At 38.6% G+C, this 19,805-nt stretch overlaps 1 protein-coding gene across 1 annotated transcript in view; it reads right to left on the bottom strand.

Moving 5' to 3' along the window:
• Nucleotides 1-7,941: 7,941 nt before the first annotated feature.
• Nucleotides 7,942-19,805, bottom strand: part of LOC127968709 (kelch-like protein 11) — a 75,117-nt gene continuing 63,253 nt past the window's right edge. Inside the window, exon 2 of the mRNA XM_052570050.1 lies at nt 7,942-11,255. Coding sequence (XP_052426010.1) covers nt 9,668-11,255 — 1,588 coding nt within the window. The 3' untranslated portion in view covers nt 7,942-9,667. The remainder of the gene's footprint in view (nt 11,256-19,805) is intronic.

Genomic DNA, 19,805 nt, shown 5'->3' with positions numbered 1-19,805 from the left:
CGAGCAAATTCAAGATGTTGATGGTAAAGCCTATTTTGGTTTATCACGATCGATCTGAAGGATGCATTTTTTCTTCATATTCAGATCATCAAGAGACACAGGAAATTTCTCAGATTCGCTTTAGAGGGCAAAGCGTATCAGTGCTTTCTCAAAGTGCATGGACGCAGCTCTGGCCCCGTTGCGATTGGCTGGTGTTAGCGCACTCACAGACTCAAGCACACTCTCATTGGGATCTTGTGCTGAATCATTTAAACAGCCTGGGCTTACGCATGAATTTACAGAGAAGTGTTTTAATCCCCTCTCAACGGATAACTTTCTGAGAATAGAATTGGACTCTCGCGCGATGACAGCAAGCTTCTCTCCCGCGTGCTCAGTCGATTGCGTCATGCGTGCGGCGCTTCAAAGCAGGTCGCACAGTGACAGCAAGATTGTGCCTCAGACTTTTAGGTCTTATGGCAGCAGCATTCCCTGTAATTCGTCTGGGATTACTTCACATGCACCCTTTCAGTGGTGTACGAAAAGACAAAATATTTCACACCGTTGTCTTCCGCATCAGACGATTCCGGTGACACGGTGATGTCGTTAAAACTATGAATGTCAACTGAATTTCTCCTGACCGGGGTTTGGCTGGGGATTTGTGCTTTCCGAGAGACTGTCACGACGGATGCGTCTTTGACCGGTTGGAGAGCTGTTTGTCAGGGCGCCCAGCCCGCGGAGTGTGGACAGCGGCTCAACACAGTTGGCATAAAAACATGTTGAAATTACTGGCAGTTTTTCTGGCTCTCCAATATTTCTCGAATCTGCCGATCGGCTGTCATGTACTGCTCAGCGAGAGTGGGTTTTATTCGCGTCGAACATGACTACGCATTGCCCGCTATGGTTCTCCCTATGCCCCCCATCGCCCCTGGGCTTGGATGCGTTAGCTCACAGCTGGCCCAGGACCATTTTGTATGTTTTTCTCCGATTTGTTTGATCCCAGCGGTATTATCCAGAATATGGCTGGACAGAGTGGATCAGCTGCTGCTGGTGGCTCCGCGATGGCACACGCAGCCGTGGTTTGCGGACCTGATCAGTCTGTTAGCGGGCTCTCCATGGAGTTTCCCCTCAGACAGGATTTATTATCACAAGCACAGGGACTGATTTGGCACCCTAGGCCAGATATATGGAAACTGTGGGCGTGGCCTCTGAGCGGAGTGAGTTAATATGTCCCGGTCTTTCTGTTGAAACCACTGAGACTATACTGAATTCTAGAGCAGCTTCTACGAGACGCTTATATGCTTTCAAGTGGAGACTGTTTACAGCCTGGTGTGAAAATCGTAATGTGGATCCAGTTTACTGCCCAGTGGCTTCAGTAATGGATTTCCTTCAGGACCGTTTTTCTGATGGAGTGACACCAGCCACTCTAAAGGTTTACATGGCAGCCATTTCAGCTTACCACAAATATATAGACGGTGCCTCAGTGGGCCGTCATCCTCTGGTTTCTTGTTTCATACAGGCAGCGCGACGGCTGAGGCCTTTCCGCCCTGTGCGAGTCCTTCATGGGATTTATCCATTGTGTTGCAGGGTAAATCTTTGTGTTGCAGGTTTTATCTGTACCGGATAAAATCCTGACTCTGAAGACACTTCTTCTTATGGTTTTATCCTCCCTCATGAGAGTTGGGGATTTACACAGCTATCTCTGTCTCACCCTCGTGCATGGGATTTGCACCAAGCTCTGTGAAGGTGCTGTTGCGGCCAAGACGTATGTGGATCGTACAGCCCCATGGCGTGAGTCTGACCAGCTGTCTGTTTTGGACATAAGAATAAGGCCATGCGGTTACAAAACAGCACATGTCCAATTGGCTGGTGGAGGCAATATATTTAGCCTATGAGGCGCGCGGACTCGCTTCGCCTTTAGGAGTTAAAGCTCATTCCACAAGAGCTTTGGCTTCTTCTTGAGCTTTTCTCAGTGGATCTTCTTTGGATGATATCTGTGCTGCGGCAGGTTGGTCCTTACCGAGCACTTTTATCAAGTCTTACAGTCTGAATGTGAGGATGGCTCCTAGCTCCCGGGTTCTCTCCGCTTGAGCAGATGCTTCCTTGGATCCCAGCTATCAGGTACGTCAGGTATTATGGTATAGCGTTCCCATACGTGGTGACGTCACCGCAGCATCGAAGTGACCTATGAAAGGGAACATCTCGGTTACGTATGTAACCATGGTTCCCTGAATAGGGAACGAGATGCTGCGGTCCTGGCCGTGCCATACCTTGATAGCATTCTTCTTCTTCAGTCATGAAATCTGAGTGAAATGGCGCGCGGCACCAGGTATATATGCGTACGCATGCGTGGGTGGTGCCAAGCACTATTTGGCCAATAGGATTGGCGGGATGGTATAGGGCTTCAGACATTCGTCACACCGAAGGTGTTCACATACGTGGTGACGTCACCGCAGCATCTCGTTCCCTATTCAGGGAACCATGGTTACATACCTAACCGAGATGTTTTTGTTATTTTCTAAAAACTAAATAATTCCAAACACAGCCACTGTTTTTCGTCTCTGAGCAACATGAAAGTGTTTCCTTCCTGAATGAATCAACGTTTAAATGAATCGGTTCAATCGCAATGACTCTTATTAACAGTGACTCGCTGCCACCTATTGGCTGTTTTAATTTCACATTTAAGGTACCTTTTAATTTTTTTAATAATTTCAAACATCAGTTCTCAATGTTTTATCTGTAAAATATCAAAACATTTTTTATTAATTTGTAACTGCAGGTTAAAGTATTACATGTCCCACAGAGCTGCATTATAATGCAGATGTTTTTATACACTGTTTATGTGTATGTGTAAAAACACTTCATATACAGCTTCTGTTTTCTCTGCATTGCAAAGATCAGTTTTGTTGATACTGATTGCATTTGCTTGGTAACAGCCCAAATGCAAGTATTTGACCTAAGAGATGGTTCACACTTTTAGAAAAAAATTGTGTAAAGGTAAAAATAAGAGTCAGCTGTCAGCACAATTAGAAATAAGACATCAGCACAATAACACTCAGCAAAATAGTCTAATTATCATTATCAATAAAATCCCAGAAATCCCAGAGATATAACTTTTTGTCAATATTGCAAACCCTTATTTTTTATTTGTATTTTTATTTTGATGTGCCACCCCAGGATTTACAATGGCATCAACTGGCCACCCCTGTAAAAAAAGATTCTGAGGGTGCCACTGATTTGAACCCTTTGTAGCCTTAACGAGTTAATCAGTGTCACATGAGCAAAAGTACACTGTTAAATTTGTTAAAGTGTGAAATTACTGTATATTCCAGGTTAAATTACTTTCAAAATAATTTCACAATGTGACTTTTCTTGTATCTAATTGTACTCTCAGATATTTATTGTAAAGAAACAGCATCATACTGTTTCTACAGGGTAATGTTATATGAAGGCACCCAGCATACAATGCAGCATGAATAGATCATGCTGTAGAGTTTTTGTTTATAGAATTCTTGTTGTTTTTAACCATTGTTGTGTTTTGTATGTCTCGTATTTGATGTTGCATCTTTCAAAGATGTGTCTCGGCACTACTGTGACATCAATACTGTCTGCAGTTGTTTCATAAAATATAAATATCTATATCCATAAAATATCCATCCACAAACAGTTATAAATACGAAAATAAGTTACTGACTAATCTTCATGCTTAATGCTAATCTTCATGTTCATGCTATTAATAGTTATACTAACATAAAGTCAAAGTCATTCAATTTATTACTCGTATAAAATAATCCAGAACCATTTGTCCCGAAAACGGAAAAAGCTCCCGAAGCAACATCCCAGCAGATCTTCCACGTTTACACATCCGAACTCCTCCTACAGTACAGGAGCCCGCCCCACAATTGCTGGCGACGTGGTTATCCGTGGAATGTAACCCAGGACCTATAGATGATATTGCAGTTGATCGACACTTTTTACCTAAGAGCTGCTTGAGAGAAGTGAAATCAGGAGATTTCGTACGGTATCACTATAACGGCACTTTTACTGACGGAAAACTGTTTGACTCTAGGTGAGGTAATTAAGCCAAGTGTTAACTAAGTTATGTTCATTCTTTGGATCTTGCACATTTAAATCCTTTGCATCAAGCTATACCATTGCGTTTTGTAGATGTCCAAGGTAGCGCCGTGATTTTTTGGACGTGCACCGCTGGAATATGCTATTTTTTGTGTTACGGGAAAATCAGGCAACTTCCATGATATTCTTTTAAGTATCTTTTTGCAGTTCAATGCAAATAGCCCTTATGAAATTTATCCATAGTTTTATCATAGTAAAATTTTACCTAGTAGCCTAGCTAACTTTTTGTGTGTGTAAATTTGTATAACCACAGATTTACTATACCATGGTTAAACTATGGTTAATGTAGAAACACCGTGGTTTTTCGTAGTAAAACCATGGTTAATTTTTGTAAGGAAGGTTTGTTTAAGATGGTTTACTCAAGTCTGTTAAACAATATCACATTGCATATTATAGCCTACTATGGCGGTGTTTCAGACACTGGTGAGCTACCTGCATGGAAAGCATTTCTGGACATCATATAATGTATCATACGTGTCCTGTCTTGATTGGGAGCTCACTTGGTTTCTGACCCTCTTGCTTTTTTTTTTCAGTGTTTGAAGTCTTAATATAACTACTCAATAAGGAGTTAAAAGAAAATGTATACATGATAAACAAGCTATTGGCAAAAGAGCTATAGAAATAAAATGGACTTGACTTGTGTAAAATGTACTTTTATGACTTGCAGAGCTTTGTGTGTGTGCTTATGTGCTGTGTGCTGGAAATCTTTCACTTTCACAATCAATATAATGCAAAGTGATTTTTTTTATTTATTCAAATGCAGCTATGATAGGGGGGCTGCATTCTTTGGACAGGTGGGCCAGAAGTGGCAGATTGCTGGTGTGGATAAGGGCATTCTGGGTATGTGTGTGAATGAGCATAGGAGGATCACTGTGCCACCCCACTTGGCCTACGGTAGCCAAGGAGCAGGTGATATTCCCAAACACACCTTTTACATACATCTGTCAGACAGGTTGCTGACGTTGTCAAGCTTCATTTGAGTCTGCGCGTCAGAAACGGAAGTGCTAAAAATAGCTAAAAACGGGCTTCACTTGTCTCAATTGAGTTCCAATGGGGTCGCTGTGTCCATTTCTTTTACTGTCTATGATAGTGACACTGAAACATTGTAAAAAAAAATGTTGGTGAGCCAAATTCATTCTGTTTTGGTAAGTGACTCCTTTTAATCTCGGATTACCTGCATCTTAAAGGGTTAGTTCACCCAGATAGCAAATTTATGTAATTCATAACTTACCCTCATGTTGTTTCAACCACGTAAGACCTCCGTTTATCTTTGGAACACAGTTTAAGATATTTTAGATTTAGTCCGAGAGCTCTCAGTCCCTCCATTGAAACTGTGTGTACGGTATATTGTCCATATCCAGAAAGGTAAGGAAAACATCATCAAAGTAGTCCATGTGAAATCAGAGGGTCAGTTAGAATTTTTTGAAGCATCGAAAATCCATTTTGGTCCAAAAATAGCAAAAACTACGACTTTATTCAGCATTGTCTTATCTTACGTGTCTGTTGTGAGAGAGAGTTCAAAACAAAGCAGTCTGGATATCCGGTTCGCGAACGAATCATTCAGTTCACCAAATCGAACTGAATCGTTTTAAATGGTTCACATCTCTAATACGCAATAATCCACAAATGACTTAAGCTGTTAACTTTTTTAATGTGGCTGACACTCCCTCTGAGTTAAAACAAACCAATATCCAGGAGTAATTCATTTACTCAAACAGTACGCTGACTGAACTGCTGTGAAGAGAGAACTGAAGATGAACACTGAGCCAAGCCAGATAATGAACGAACGATTGACTTGATCATTCTCGAGTCGAGATCCGGTTTCTTCGTTTGTCGGATCACCAGTAGTGATGGAAAGTTCGGTTCTTTTCCGTGAATCGGTTGTTTGGGACAGTTCGATTCAATAAACCAGTTGAAGAAAACGGTTCACCGGTTCTTTTGCGCTCGACGTAATGATGTCATAATGATTGCCCTTGATTCAAGTCTTCGGTTTACCTGCACTCATAACATTAGATCTGGTTAGATCTGGTTACATAAAGTGATTTGTTCGCGAACAGGATATCACTACACTTGAACGAGCTCACAACAGACCCGGAAGAGAAGACAATGCAGAATAAAGTCGTAGTTTTTGCTATTTTTTTTACCAAAATGTATTTTCGATGCTTCAAAAAATTCTTACGGACCCTCTGATGTCACATGGACTAATTTGATGAGGTTTTTATTACCTTTCTGGACATGGACAGTATACCATACACACACTTTCAATGGAGGGTACAGAAGGCTCTCGGACTAAATCTAAAATATATTAAACTGTGATCTGAAGATTAACAGAGGTCTTACGGGTTTGGAACAACATGAGGGTGAGTCATAAATGACATAATTTTTCCTTTTTGGCTGTACCAACCCTTTAAACTACTTCAGTCTGTGTGCATTGAATTTATTTAATAAACGAGTTTCACAATTTGAGTTGAATTACTGAAATAAACAAACTTTTCCATGACATTCTAATTTATTGAGATGCCCCTGTACTTCAGTATATCTTTAGTTGGACTCGAGCAGTACTTCCACATAAAGTGCATTAAACACAAAATTAGTTGTTCCAATTTAGCAGACAGTTCAGTATACCAAAAGTACAATTGCAGGGTATTTTCATTGAGTACATAGATATGCAAATGTATTTGTAGGAGATTTAGCATGAGATACAGTAAATGTATTTCGAATACAATATTTTTCACTACGGTACTGTACCTTGTCTCCACAGTTTTCACAGTTCATCAAACAGCAGGTTTTAGAAGGTAAAGGACGTCTTAAACCAGCTCAGGCTACGGATAGTGTCATCAGGGATATGTTTAAGAACCAGGATAGGAATACCGATGGTCTGATCACTCAGGATGAGCTAAAATTATAAGTGGATGAAGATGTAGAGAAAACACGCCATGAAGAACTGTGAAACGTTTTCCCAAAAGCATGTGAATGTACATGCATTCAGAGAGAGAACAAAACAACAGACTCGTAATCCTGAGGCTGAAAACTGAAACAACATGCTTCCCAGTATTAAAAGTTTGTACATTTGATGGTCAAGGTTTTTTTTCTTTTTAATGTTGGATCACAAAAATTCATTTGTGCCACTGAAAAAAAATCCCAAAATTAAAGTATTTGCAAAAATTGTATTTTGAAATACGAAGACTTCCCTTACAAACACAAATGTTTTTGTCGATTGCATTGTTGACCTAAATCCAAAATATCTTACATTGTGTTCCGAAGATGAACAGAGCTTTTATGGGTTTGGAACAACATGGGGTAAGTGATTGATTTGTTCATTTACCCTTTTATAATGCTCTTCTGTGGTATATGACTGTATATATGATGCAGTAAGTAATTTTAGGGTGAATGCAGATTAAATAAACATTTTCATTGAACTTAGCATATTTTACAACTTGATGGATGTAGCCATGTTTAATTTATCCTACTATTTCTGCCTTACCTTTGCATTAGTTTCTATTGGACTTTATGTGCATATATGTGTGTCCACCAGTCACCAACACTGCACATTTGAAATGGCAAAAGGTTTGCTCAATAACTTTTTTTATTTTCATTTGACCATTTTATTTCCTATAGACACTTGTCGATAATACCATAAAGATCAATATCTCATGTCAATTTGCACACATTGTCAGGTACAACATTTAGGGGAATAATAACGTTCTATGTGAAAATGCCTTGATCGATTTAAATTAACACTGTAATACAATGTTATACTGCATCAGATTTTAGTAAGCATAATAGTAATGGCACGCCAGGAAGGGAAACAGCTAGGCAGAAAAACAAATCTTGGACAATATCAGATTTTTAATAAATATGTATTGCAATCACTGAGATCCACAACATGTGCATACTTTACAACACATGCAAAGAACTATATTCACCCCTAAAATACTTTTACACCCTTACAACAATGAGAGCGGGTTCAAGGTAACATCTCAGCCTTGATACTCTTATTGTTAGACACTTTGGACACGCACATACATACATACATACATACACAATCTTTATCTGTGCAAGAAGGAAAGAAACTGATATAGATCTTAAACACTATTAAACCACATCTCAACATGAGAGACACAAAACCTACATTTCCCATTGAGTAAATACAATATCTAAGATTCTACAGTCTCCAATATGCAGGAAAATGTTTGAAAAAGGCTTAATAATGTGATCAATGTATGTCTCACAGCATTTTTCCCCGTGTGAAATGACTATGGAACTCCACACAAGTCAAGACGAGAGCTACAGATACATTGTCAAAGCCATTTCTATCTTGCATTGTGTAGAGATTTTAACATTGAAGTGTAAAATTAGTTAATCTAAGATGGCATACTTAAAGACTTTGGTATGGAGTGCAGTAACAGTTAAATGTTCTTCAAGCAAACATTGTGAAATGTTTTCTGGTCTAGATGGTGCCAATGATCACTGGAAAAAATTTCACCCATGTGAAATGCACAGAGATTTCTTGTAATAAGACATCTATGTAAAAGACCGGGAACAAAAAGACTGAGGAAATACAAAGAGGGAATGTTGATGAAAGAAAAAAATATTCCCAATAAAATATATATATTTTATAAATAGTGTTATACATGTAACAAAGACATGGATGCAGGTACCTTATTAAAATTGGAATGGACAATTACAGTTGACTGACGGGAAATGTTAACAATTCTTGACAGGCATTGCATGACAGAGCACAAGCTGATGAGGTTGCTAAACACATATATGAATGAAAATAATTAAATCAAGCTGAGAGATCTCAAACTGGCATAGACAGCAAAACCAATGACAAATTGTTTTTAAGTAACAGAATCCTGCCCTTGACACTGAGGTAATGAATCCTTGACTATATTCTGAACATCTATGGTTTTGCAATTATATTCAGTGTAGGCTTCATTTGTCAATAACTGATGCCATAATAGTCTTTATTCCCTGTGCTTTCAAGCTGAAAAAAATAACAAAAATAATCAATTTAAACTATAAGAATAAAGATTAAGACAAGGGCTAATGCTGAAATTAAGTGCTTGTAGTTGTGAAGAATGCATTGCACATACACAAAAAATGTGAAAGAATTGCACTGACAAACATGTGCAAGACAAATAAAATCATCACAATTAAGACCAGAAACAAGTAATTTACAAGTGAAGGGAATAAAGATGCAGTGGTTCTTTCTGTAGTTATTAATGGTTTGTTCAAAACGTTTGAGTAGCTTTGAACTGCTGATTGATTACAGCTGGGAAAAATGGCAAATTCATGCAAGGCCATGAAACAATATTTCATCTGTACAGATATTTACAAACGTATCTTTTTTACATATTTATATGATTTCATTATACAAAGTCACATTGAAAATACTCTCTTTACTGGCTTCAGCCATTTCATTCACTCGCCCAGTGATGAAATGTCACAAGTAAACAAATAATACACATTTTAATAAGTATGGGATCATGAGAATGCTCAAGACACTACATTATTTTGATTTTGCAGCAGTTTTTTTTTTCTTTTTTTTTTCTCAGCATTCAATCTGTGACTGTAACTGCCTGCGTAGAGTTAATGTGCGCCGATGTAACTGTTGCATTTGCTGCATACGGTCCCTCTGGCGTGCCAAATTTTGAGGCATTGGGTAACGCTGACAGCCGTATAGAAAGCGGTAGGGAATGCGAACGTGACATGATGTGGCACGACAGCGTGGCTGAGGCATGGGTGGCAGAAGCATCCAGCGTTTGCGCTCAGCACAATAACGGTACGCCTCCTTGCGATACTGCTTATCCACATCGTCACTGTTCTTCCAGCCACCAATCACAAACACATCATCACCAAGATAGCAGATGGCAGCACCCTCAATACTAGTAACTTCTGGGGGAAGGCTCTCAAGAATATCATCAGATATCCTTGCGCTGATCTTCTGACGAGCTACATCGTCACGTACATCAGTGTAACTCTTGGGACAGCAAGAAGCCGTGTGGTAAAAGTTAGTCGATGCTACAGCCATTTGGAACAAGCAGTAGTTGTCAATAAGTGGTAAGGAATCGACTTCTTGCCACTGGCGACTGTCAGTGTCATAGCGAGTAGTCACCGTCTTCAATCCATCATCGCTGTCAGTATCTATGGGCGTCCGTGCTGTGACATAAACGTATCGATCTTCGACACTAATAGCCTTGACGTCTCTCAAAATCTTAGGAGCAGATTCTAGGTTGTGCCACTTGTCTTGGTCAGGTTCATAGACACTTACATCTTTAAAGCCAGGGCTGAAGTTGCCATGACCGCCAATACTATACAGAATATTTTTGATGCAGGTGAGGCCAAAGGAATGCTTGCGTGTGGTGAGGTTGCTCACTTGTTCCCAAGTGTTGCGATTTGGATTGTAGCGCTCCACTGTCTTGGCAAATCCTGGCTCCATGGACCCAGCCACATATACATGGGTATCAGTGGCCGCAATAGCGTGACCATCCAGATGGTTATGGATGTGTGGCAAATTGACCCAACGGTCTTCGTATACAAAGTACCCTACACACTCACTCAGGTAGTCACCTCCTTCAGAGACTCCGCCAACCACCATGATGACATCCATGTTCTGGCCAAATCTTGGCTGGAATGTGGCCATGTATGATGCCCAGAACTCTGTATCTGCTGATTTGAGGTTCTCAAAGCGGATCGCATGACCCTCCACAGCCTCTGACACAAGCTGTAGGCAGGCTGCATTCTGCGCGACCAAAGGCTCATTCTTCACAACTCTTGTAAGATACGTTGGCTTTATCTGTGGCAGCCTGAGAAGACGAAAAAGCTCCTCAAAATACTTCACCCGTTCTTCTGAGTTCTTCTGAACCCATTTGACTACTGCATCAAACAAAACCTCCTCAGAGTCAACAGTAATCTCTGCGTCTGACAGCCAGTCTCTGACCAGATGGAATGGAAGCGTGTAAAATTCCTCATCCTGGATGACTTTATGGAAATTACGACGAATCATGTCAGCAGCACGTAAGGCAAGCTGGTCCAAAGTGTACATGTGTGCAAGGCTATGGACGGCCACACAGTTGCCGAGGCTGAGCTTCCTCTTGAGAAATTCTCCACAAAAATCCTTCAACTGCACGAGCAAGAACCTGTGAGTGGAGAAGACAATACATAGTTTTAGGCCTAACAAGAATGAACAACAGAACAGGCAAGATATATGATGTAGACGCCCTTTTGTTTTATTTGTTCTTGTAGAACAGTATGTCATATAACAAGTAGCGTGTAATAATTAATAGAGATTTTGCTACAATGTGTATGTCACGTTAAGAAAATATATACATGCAGTGCAGGACTGTTAAAAGTTACTGACACTTCAAAGCGATAAGAAGCATGCATGCATGAATGAGAAAAAGTGCAGGACGTGCTTGATGTAAAAAAGTTATTAACCACAATAAGCCATGTAAAGAACTTGTACTTTTGCCTCCATTAGTTTTTAATTTTTATAACCCAGAAATGAAATACGGAAAATTGGTTTTCTTTAATGGTTCAAACACTAATAAACAGATTAAGCAGACACAAACTAATTTTCATTATTCAAAATTCTTATTTCATAAAAAAAAAAAAAATCATAAAAATGATATAAAGCTAATTTTTTTAAATGTATATTCTAAAATTTTAATTTATACAATTATTTAGTCTCTCTATACAGATGCTAGTGCCCCCTCACTCTACTTTTGTAGCTACCATAACTTGATGATAACTTTTAGCTTCGATATTTTTATGATCTTAAAGTTTCCCATTGTACCATTTCTGAGGTAAAGAGTATTGTTTCGGGAGTCTCCTACAATAAGTTTACATGCATGTCACTTAGCTTACTTACACGAACTCTGCCCACCAACGTGTGAATCAGCTATTAAAAATTACAAAAGACAACTGATTCTTGTCGGCGCAGATGGTAAAATCCCAGTCATGTTCTTTTGACGTGATCGGCCAGGGTTCGAATCTGCCTAACGGTGAACTTTCTACCTTTTCAAATTATATCAGAAATGCATTTATTTTCAATGAAAATGAAGGAAATAATCAAAAAGTTTAAAATAAAGTATCGGGTAGGCTAGGTGTGGGAGGGCTTTATTTTCCCAATAAGGTGACGTCCATTTAATATTTTGAATTAAAATTTACACTCAATAAGTTATTATTGCATACTGTTTAATAATGTACTACAATATTGAGGTGCAGATATTGCCACTATTTGCAACAAGTAGTATAAATAGCAGAAAATCCAGTTTGTTTGTTTTTTCTGACGACACGCAATTGATAATGCAAGCGAGATGGTGAATCAGATCGTACTGTTTATCTCTGTGATTAAACCTTAAAAAATTATTTTAGAAAATGAATGTGCCATTAACTAATAGCCTATCCAAACTGCAAGACATGGAAGCAGCAGCGCTTGGCGCCTCTGATCAGAGTATCTGCGGCTGCATGACCCTGTGCAAGTGCAGAACAACACAGGGGTAGAGAGAATCAATGAATATTGTTTGTTTGGATATAAACACATTGAAACCGTATTCATAAAAATACATTTGGCGTAGTAGGGCTGCACAATTCGCAATCCGAACATTATCACTGCAAACAAACATCATTCACTACATGAAAAAATGGTTTCTTATTGATAATTTGGCTTTAATATCTAGAAATTATGAAGATATTTTGTATATGCAGCTTGTGTTTTATGATTGTCTTTAGATCCCCATTAATAATCTTGATTATAAGCATTAATATCATGTTTTGTAGTTTAAATTGTGACGAATGTCAAACTTTAACAAATTATCTTCAGTTAAAAAAAAAAAAAAAAAATGTATTACTTTATAATGAACATGTTGATGGATAACTAGGAATGTGTAAATCAGTTACCTACACAATGAGTGATCGGCGTGAATAAAATAATTTAGAGTTGTAGTAATTTATACATAATATATCTGCATAATTTAATATTTAAGAAACTCTCACTTTAGTTGATTATTAGCATTATTAGTAATATATTTTCCGTTTATTAGTAATTATAAAGAATGTATTTTACATGACCATCTACTTCCCTAATCCTACCTAATACATAAACTTAATTTACAATTAATAAGCATCATATTAGGAGCTTATTGAGACAAAAGTCGTGGTTTGTTAATAGCAAGATTTTGACCTTAAAATATAGTGACCAAATGCACAACAGATTGGCCCCTCAGTATTAACTGTGCCCCCTCTTGTGCACCCCAGTTGAAAAAATCCTAGAATTAGAAGTCACCTACAGCCAGTTTAGTTTAACTTTTCTTTTTGTTTTAAAAAGTCATGTTATCTTTGCTATTAAACTAACTTTACACTATGGTGTCTTTCTTTCTTTCTTTCTTGATTCCTCACTGTTTGCTAAACATCATTTACTTTATTAGTCGGTGTATATAATACAGGGATGGAAATTAGCACCCGCCACCAGCCAAATGCGGGTGATTTTGTGTTGTGGCGGGTAAACTCTCTTCACCTATCGGCCACCGTGGCGAGTAAATAAAAATAGCATACTGTTAATTTCTATCCCTGGTGTGTGTACAACACGCAATAAAGTGTAATATCATCCGAAGCAGCTCCGTGGAGAAAGGCGGTATAAACTGGGCTCGAAACGGTGGCGTTGTTTCTAGTGCAGTGTTTGCAGCTGAAGTTTATAGCACACGCTCATTTTATACAAGATCGCGTGAAGAATTGAATTTGTTATCGCGCACAAGTTTCCGCTCATGTCTCTGTCAAACCCCAGTAAGTTCATTTTCCTTCAGTATTCTGCAACATTTTAGATTATATGGACAGTTTTTTTATCATTGTTTTTAATGGCATAATAAGCAAACTGCACCTGTATGTAATGTACCATAAACTCTGTTAAGGCGAACAAATCGCAGTCGCTTTCTCTCACACTCACAGAGAGAGAGAGAGAGAGAGAGGGGATTGACGTGCTACATTTAAACAATATTATTTGTTCTATTTTCCTGTCAAAATAACACCTTTCCTATGGAAGACATCAGCTTTTAAGAACAGCTGGGTTTCCGTTAGTAGGTGGGGTTAATGCACGAACGGCAATCTCATTGGCTGGCACATATTATAGTCCCTGTTTTGATTTCAGCAAATCAGTTAGAGCGAACACACAACACCTGATTAATATTCATGAATCCACCAGCTCATTAATACTTAGTAATCCCTAGTGTGTTTTATAGTTTTTATTAGTAGGAATCGTATTAATATCTTATCAGTATTTTTTTTTCCAATTTATTTTTCCCCAAATTTTTTATATATATATATATATATATATTTTTAACAGAAACACTGAATGATCAAAAAAGCACCACCACCAGTCCAGTTAAAATGTTCAGTTAAAACGACTAATACACATTCAAACATGGTTATCAAGTTTACTTCTAATTACTAAAGTTCTATTCTTAAATGATACTTTATTATAAAGCTTGTGGGACCAAGGTGTCAATTCAATTGCCAAGGTGTCCGTAAAGGGTTGTAAGTTGTTATTTAGAAACAACATTGTATTGCTACACATGTTTGACAGCTCTGGCGTGAGCTGAGCATTCGTTTGTCGACGGCGTAAAAGTTTGCGAGCCGACATTTCTTTCAGTGATACAGTGTTGAACAGGTGACCTTTCCCCACGTCATCCCTCAACCACAAAAAATACACTTACACATAAAAATACTGGTGAATCCTTTCTTTTGAAATTAAATAATTTCCTTTGGAATTAAATACAACAAACACATTAAATACAAGCAAAACAGACATTGATTTTTTCTTTTAAAAGGTGACACCAAGATCACAAATTCGAAGTGAAAGTGTTCAAAGTCTGGCTTATAACACAGCAAAAGAGGAATTCCCATTCACAAAATTTAAATCACAAATAATACTGACGAAAGAGAATGGATTGAATGTTGAACACTCAGAACCATACAACTTTAAACTATAATAAAAGTTCATCAGCATGCATTGATTAATGCAATGTTGTAGCAAAAAAAAAAAAAAAATTCTACCAAAAGATGTGCTCGTGTGACCAAATGCGAAAGTGGACAAAGAGCGACAACCTGGGAAGAATGAGTCTAGATATCGACTACAGAATACCGTTTTTTGAGCTTCGAAGCTTCGGTAGTAATGAACTTCGACTATTCTAAGCTTCGGAGAGAGGGGCTGAACATATTTGTCTCTCTAATAAAGGCAGGAATCTGTGTATTTGATGCAATGAATACTTTTAAGGTAGTTAATATTTGTCTAACTAACAAATTGGTACAGTAAGGGTAGATTTAAATAAAGAAAAACTAAATTTAAATTAAGAAAAAACGAAATTAAGTTAAATTAAAAACAAGATTAACTTAGATTGATGATAACGGGTAAAAATGTTAATACATTTTGTTTCTATTATTCTATTTTCTACAACATCAAAGCATTGAGAAGCTTTCAGAACCACGGAGAGCTGCCTTCATGTCACCAGCGACCTGGATGTCAATCAGTTCACTTTGAATAGCCGCCTCGTCCAGGGGCATCACCTTCATCACATTAGCGGAGAATTCTCCACCTGGGCAGATAGTGAACAGGTCAAACACAAATCCAATGACATCCCTGGAAATGGCAAAGTCATCAAATCTGGCAGAGAAATTTTTCCTCAGCTGTGTGATAAATGTCTTCATGTTCTCTGTGACCTTGCTGTGACCCACTGTCTTAAGTGTGCTAAAGTGTAGCAGCCTCCCCGACAACAAATCTTAGTGGAAAAGATCAAGTTTGTTTCCAAAGGCATCAAGATTTTCCACCATATTCACCACAGTTTTTTTCTGTCCCCTGTAGTTGTAAGTTAAGTGCATTCAAATGAGAAAATATGTCGGTTAAAAAAAAAGCAACGTTGCACATGTATTCTGTGTCTTTAATGATGCGCAGATGGTCAGCTGCCGCTTTTGATTGACTTTGCATTTAAAAAAAATCCACAACTTGATCCCCGAGTTCAACGAAATGCTCCTGTGCTTTTTCCCTTACTGAGCCAGCGCACGTCGTTGTGGAGTAAGAGGTCATCTTGAGAGGCTTCAGATTCCTGCACAAATTTTCAGAATGAACTGTGCTGTGTGCTTGAATTTCCCCTGATGAAGTTCATTATTTTCATTGTTTTGTCCATAACCTCTTTAAGCTCACCAGTTAATTTTGTGCACAGCACACTTTGGTGAATGAGACAGTAAAGTGCGTTAATGCTGGGAGCGACAGCCTTAATTCTGCTCACTACTCCCCTGTTTCTGCCAATCATGGCAGGAGCACCATCTGTGGCAACCAGGTTGACTTTTTCAAATGACAGTCCATGCTTTTGATATAGTTCCTCCAGCTTACCAAAGATAATGGCACCAGCGATAGGTATCTGGCTTCTTTGATCTCATCAATTACAAGTCACTGGACATCCTCTGCCAAAACATGGACACAGTGAACATCAGTTTTAGCAGACAGAGGTATCTGCTTAACAGACGCAATTATCCTGTCCATAGATTTGTCAGTGGCAAGTTCCTCCAGAACAGCCACCATGCACTCTTTGAAAACCTCTGCATCGGTAAATGGCTTGTTATGCCTGGAGAGTACCCAGGCAGCCTGCAGAAATGCACTTGTTGCCCCCTCTTGTTCAGTTGAAGTTCGGTAATAATTCCGCTGGCGTGGGAGTACTGAGATTTCAATGCAGCAACTTTTCTCTGATGGGCCAACTTTTCTGACTGTTCAGGATAAAACTCTTTGAAACTTGCATGCTTTGTGCTGTCTGTGGTGACGCCTCAGATTTTACTCTTTAGCGACAGCGGCAGTTTCATTGCAAATGAGGCACACAGGTACAGCATTTCTAAAAGTAGACACTATGAATACATACTTATCAGTCCATTCTTCATTAAAAGTACGGTTCTCTGAATCAACTTTTCGCTTAAGGCTCTTTGAGAGTGCCATTTTACATTCAAATATGTTCAGAAGGCCTTTCTTCTAGTGTTCTCCACAAACTACGACCTGCATGTGACATTGATGGACAGCTTGACAGCCTCACAAATATGAAGCCTAAAATATCGCTATCGCCCCTTGGTGGCTTGCTGCAGTACAGGTAATGTGTAAAAAATAGCAAATTAGGAATTAGAATTAGTATATCAAATAATAACATTAGGATACAATTCAAATAAAATGTTATATTACGAGTAGGGCTATGCGATTAATCGAAATCAAATCGAAATCGCGATTTGAGACGTTGTGATTTGCTAAAGGTTATCATCGGGCCAAAAAACCCTGGACGTTGGCCCAGAGGAAGCCCAGACGAGGCATGATCAAGCCCCGGAAGTGACAGTGGAAACGCGACTGGCCCTGGCACGCACTAGCACGCCCAGTTTAAGCTCGCCAGTGGAAACGCGGCTACTGATTCTTATCAGATCACTTTGTCTGAATGAAGGGATGCTCTAGTGTGTGATCTGAACAGCTAAACAGTCCATAAATAGCTTATAGCTACTACTGTTTCAGCTATTAAAATAGTTAAGTTTTGTATATAATAGCAAAGTGATATAATATATATATGTTTTTTTAAGTTAATTTAGAAAAAGATTTGGAGCCTCTCGTTTGTTAAATATATATATATATATATATATATATATATATTTTAAGTAACCGGAGCACTGAAGCAGAGACATTCACTTATCAGAGCGAGAGCGAAATGTCACAAAAGAAGTGTGTTTTTGGTTGCCAGGGCAAGACAACCCTGCACAGATTACCCAAAAAAAAAAAAAAAAAAAAACAGCATTAAGGGACCAGTGGATGGAGTTTATTTTTACAGAGCATCAACGGAGCTGTGCAAGTGTTTTTGTTTGTTCCCTGCATTTCGAAGATGCTTGTTTTACAAACAAGGCCCAGTTTGACGCCGGATTTGCATATTGTTTATTTCTTAAGGATAATGCAGTCCCAACGAAAAAGGGTCACGATCGTGTGTTGGAACCGCAGGCGGTGAGTAAAACTGCTTCAAATATCTCTGTGTTGTTAACTTAGCTATCGGCGAGTAAGCACATCAAGTAAACAACATGCGATGTTGGCATAAAACTGCACTTTCCGAATGTACACCTTAAAAAAAAAAAAAAAAAACGGCATTAAATTGGAACTTAGTCATTTTCCAAAACCGCTAAGCAAATATACACAGTTTCAATACTCGTTTCAACACTCGTTTTTTCGGGAAAAAATGGTACAGACTATCTTTCTCTTATAAATATAATAAAACTAAAGACTTTTTGGAGTTATGAAGGATGCAGTACTACTCTATAGGTACTCAAGATTAACAGGATATTGAGTGAAAACGAGCATTCCACCCCTCCTTTAAAGCACTGGCAAAATTCCTCTTGCAGTGTTTTGTAGGCTGCTGATTTTTGCTCATGTTATTCAGCTGCAACAGAATGCTTTGTAAAAAAGACAATTTAAAAAAAAGACATTAAAAAGACAAATTTTTTTTTATATTGGATTTTTTATCTTATTCGAATCAAACTAGGAATCAATAAGAATCGGAATCGATAAGCGAAATCGGAATCAAAATTAAAACGATACCCAACCCTACTCGTCTTTCACAAGTTCACACTAACATAGAATTAGTAGAACAAATAGTAGCATATTTGGTGTGCTGTCCGGAGGGAGGGCTCCAAGGTCAGGATAGAGCCCGAACCAAGAGAACTCCCCCACCATCCCGAGAATGGGATGAAATTATATTAAGAGTAAGGTGTTGGGGTGGAAGCAGGATGCTGGAAAACTGTTGTTGAAGAGAGTTGGCTGTATATATACCCATATTGTGCTTAAGGTGATTAGCTGACGAGCTCCAGCTGGGCCAGACTGATTGATTATCTGATCGTGCTCCTCCCGAACCTTGTTAATAAAACAATTTAACAGTAGGCGGCCTAAAAAATGAACCGAAACTCCATGAAAACATGCCTTATAGACATGATACATTTATCTATAGAAAGCCTTAAATGACTACTTAAAATAAAACAAATCGAAAACAAAAACTCCCATTATAATCATAATCCGTGAAGATGTTTTATTTCTAAAGGCGCGTCTAATTAGGAAATGTTGAGTCAGGCTTGGCAACTTCATCCTTGGTACACAAACTCAGAAAACACTAGTTTATTAGTAAATAAATAAAATATCTCATTACTATTCCAGCCAGGTCACATTTATGGTAATTACTTTTGCCGGTGCTTTGCGGCAAGCTTAAGCCTATTGCATGAATTTAAACGCAGAACTGTTCAGCTGCACTGTGGACAATAAACTAGAGTTGGGTACCGAAACCCAGTGCCAGTATGACACCAGTACCTATGGAACCGGTATGCACCGAACTGAATCAGAACACAGATTTCGGCGTCACTTAAATGCCATAGCGATTGATTGGAATATTTGTTCTGGTTCTCCGAAATATACACAAGAAGCAGGGGCGCCGCTTTTTTAGTGGGGCTATAGCATCTAGCTCCATAATCTACACAAATTTGCAATCAGTTTTCAATCCTATTTAATTCTATATAATAGATTGTTAGAATATCTGTATCCTTGCAGTTCTTTGTCATAAATACAGTTTACAAAAGGTCAGGAGGGAGCAATCAGTTTCCCATTTACTGTAAAGTTTTTGCTCTGTTCACCGCTCATCACACGC

Source organism: Carassius gibelio, chromosome B12 (genome assembly GCF_023724105.1).
Source record: "Carassius gibelio isolate Cgi1373 ecotype wild population from Czech Republic chromosome B12, carGib1.2-hapl.c, whole genome shotgun sequence".
In the NCBI taxonomy this organism is placed as follows: Eukaryota; Metazoa; Chordata; class Actinopteri; order Cypriniformes; family Cyprinidae; genus Carassius; species Carassius gibelio.
Note: the sequence above shows the minus strand (reverse complement) of the source record. Positions and strands in the feature narration are given on the sequence as shown.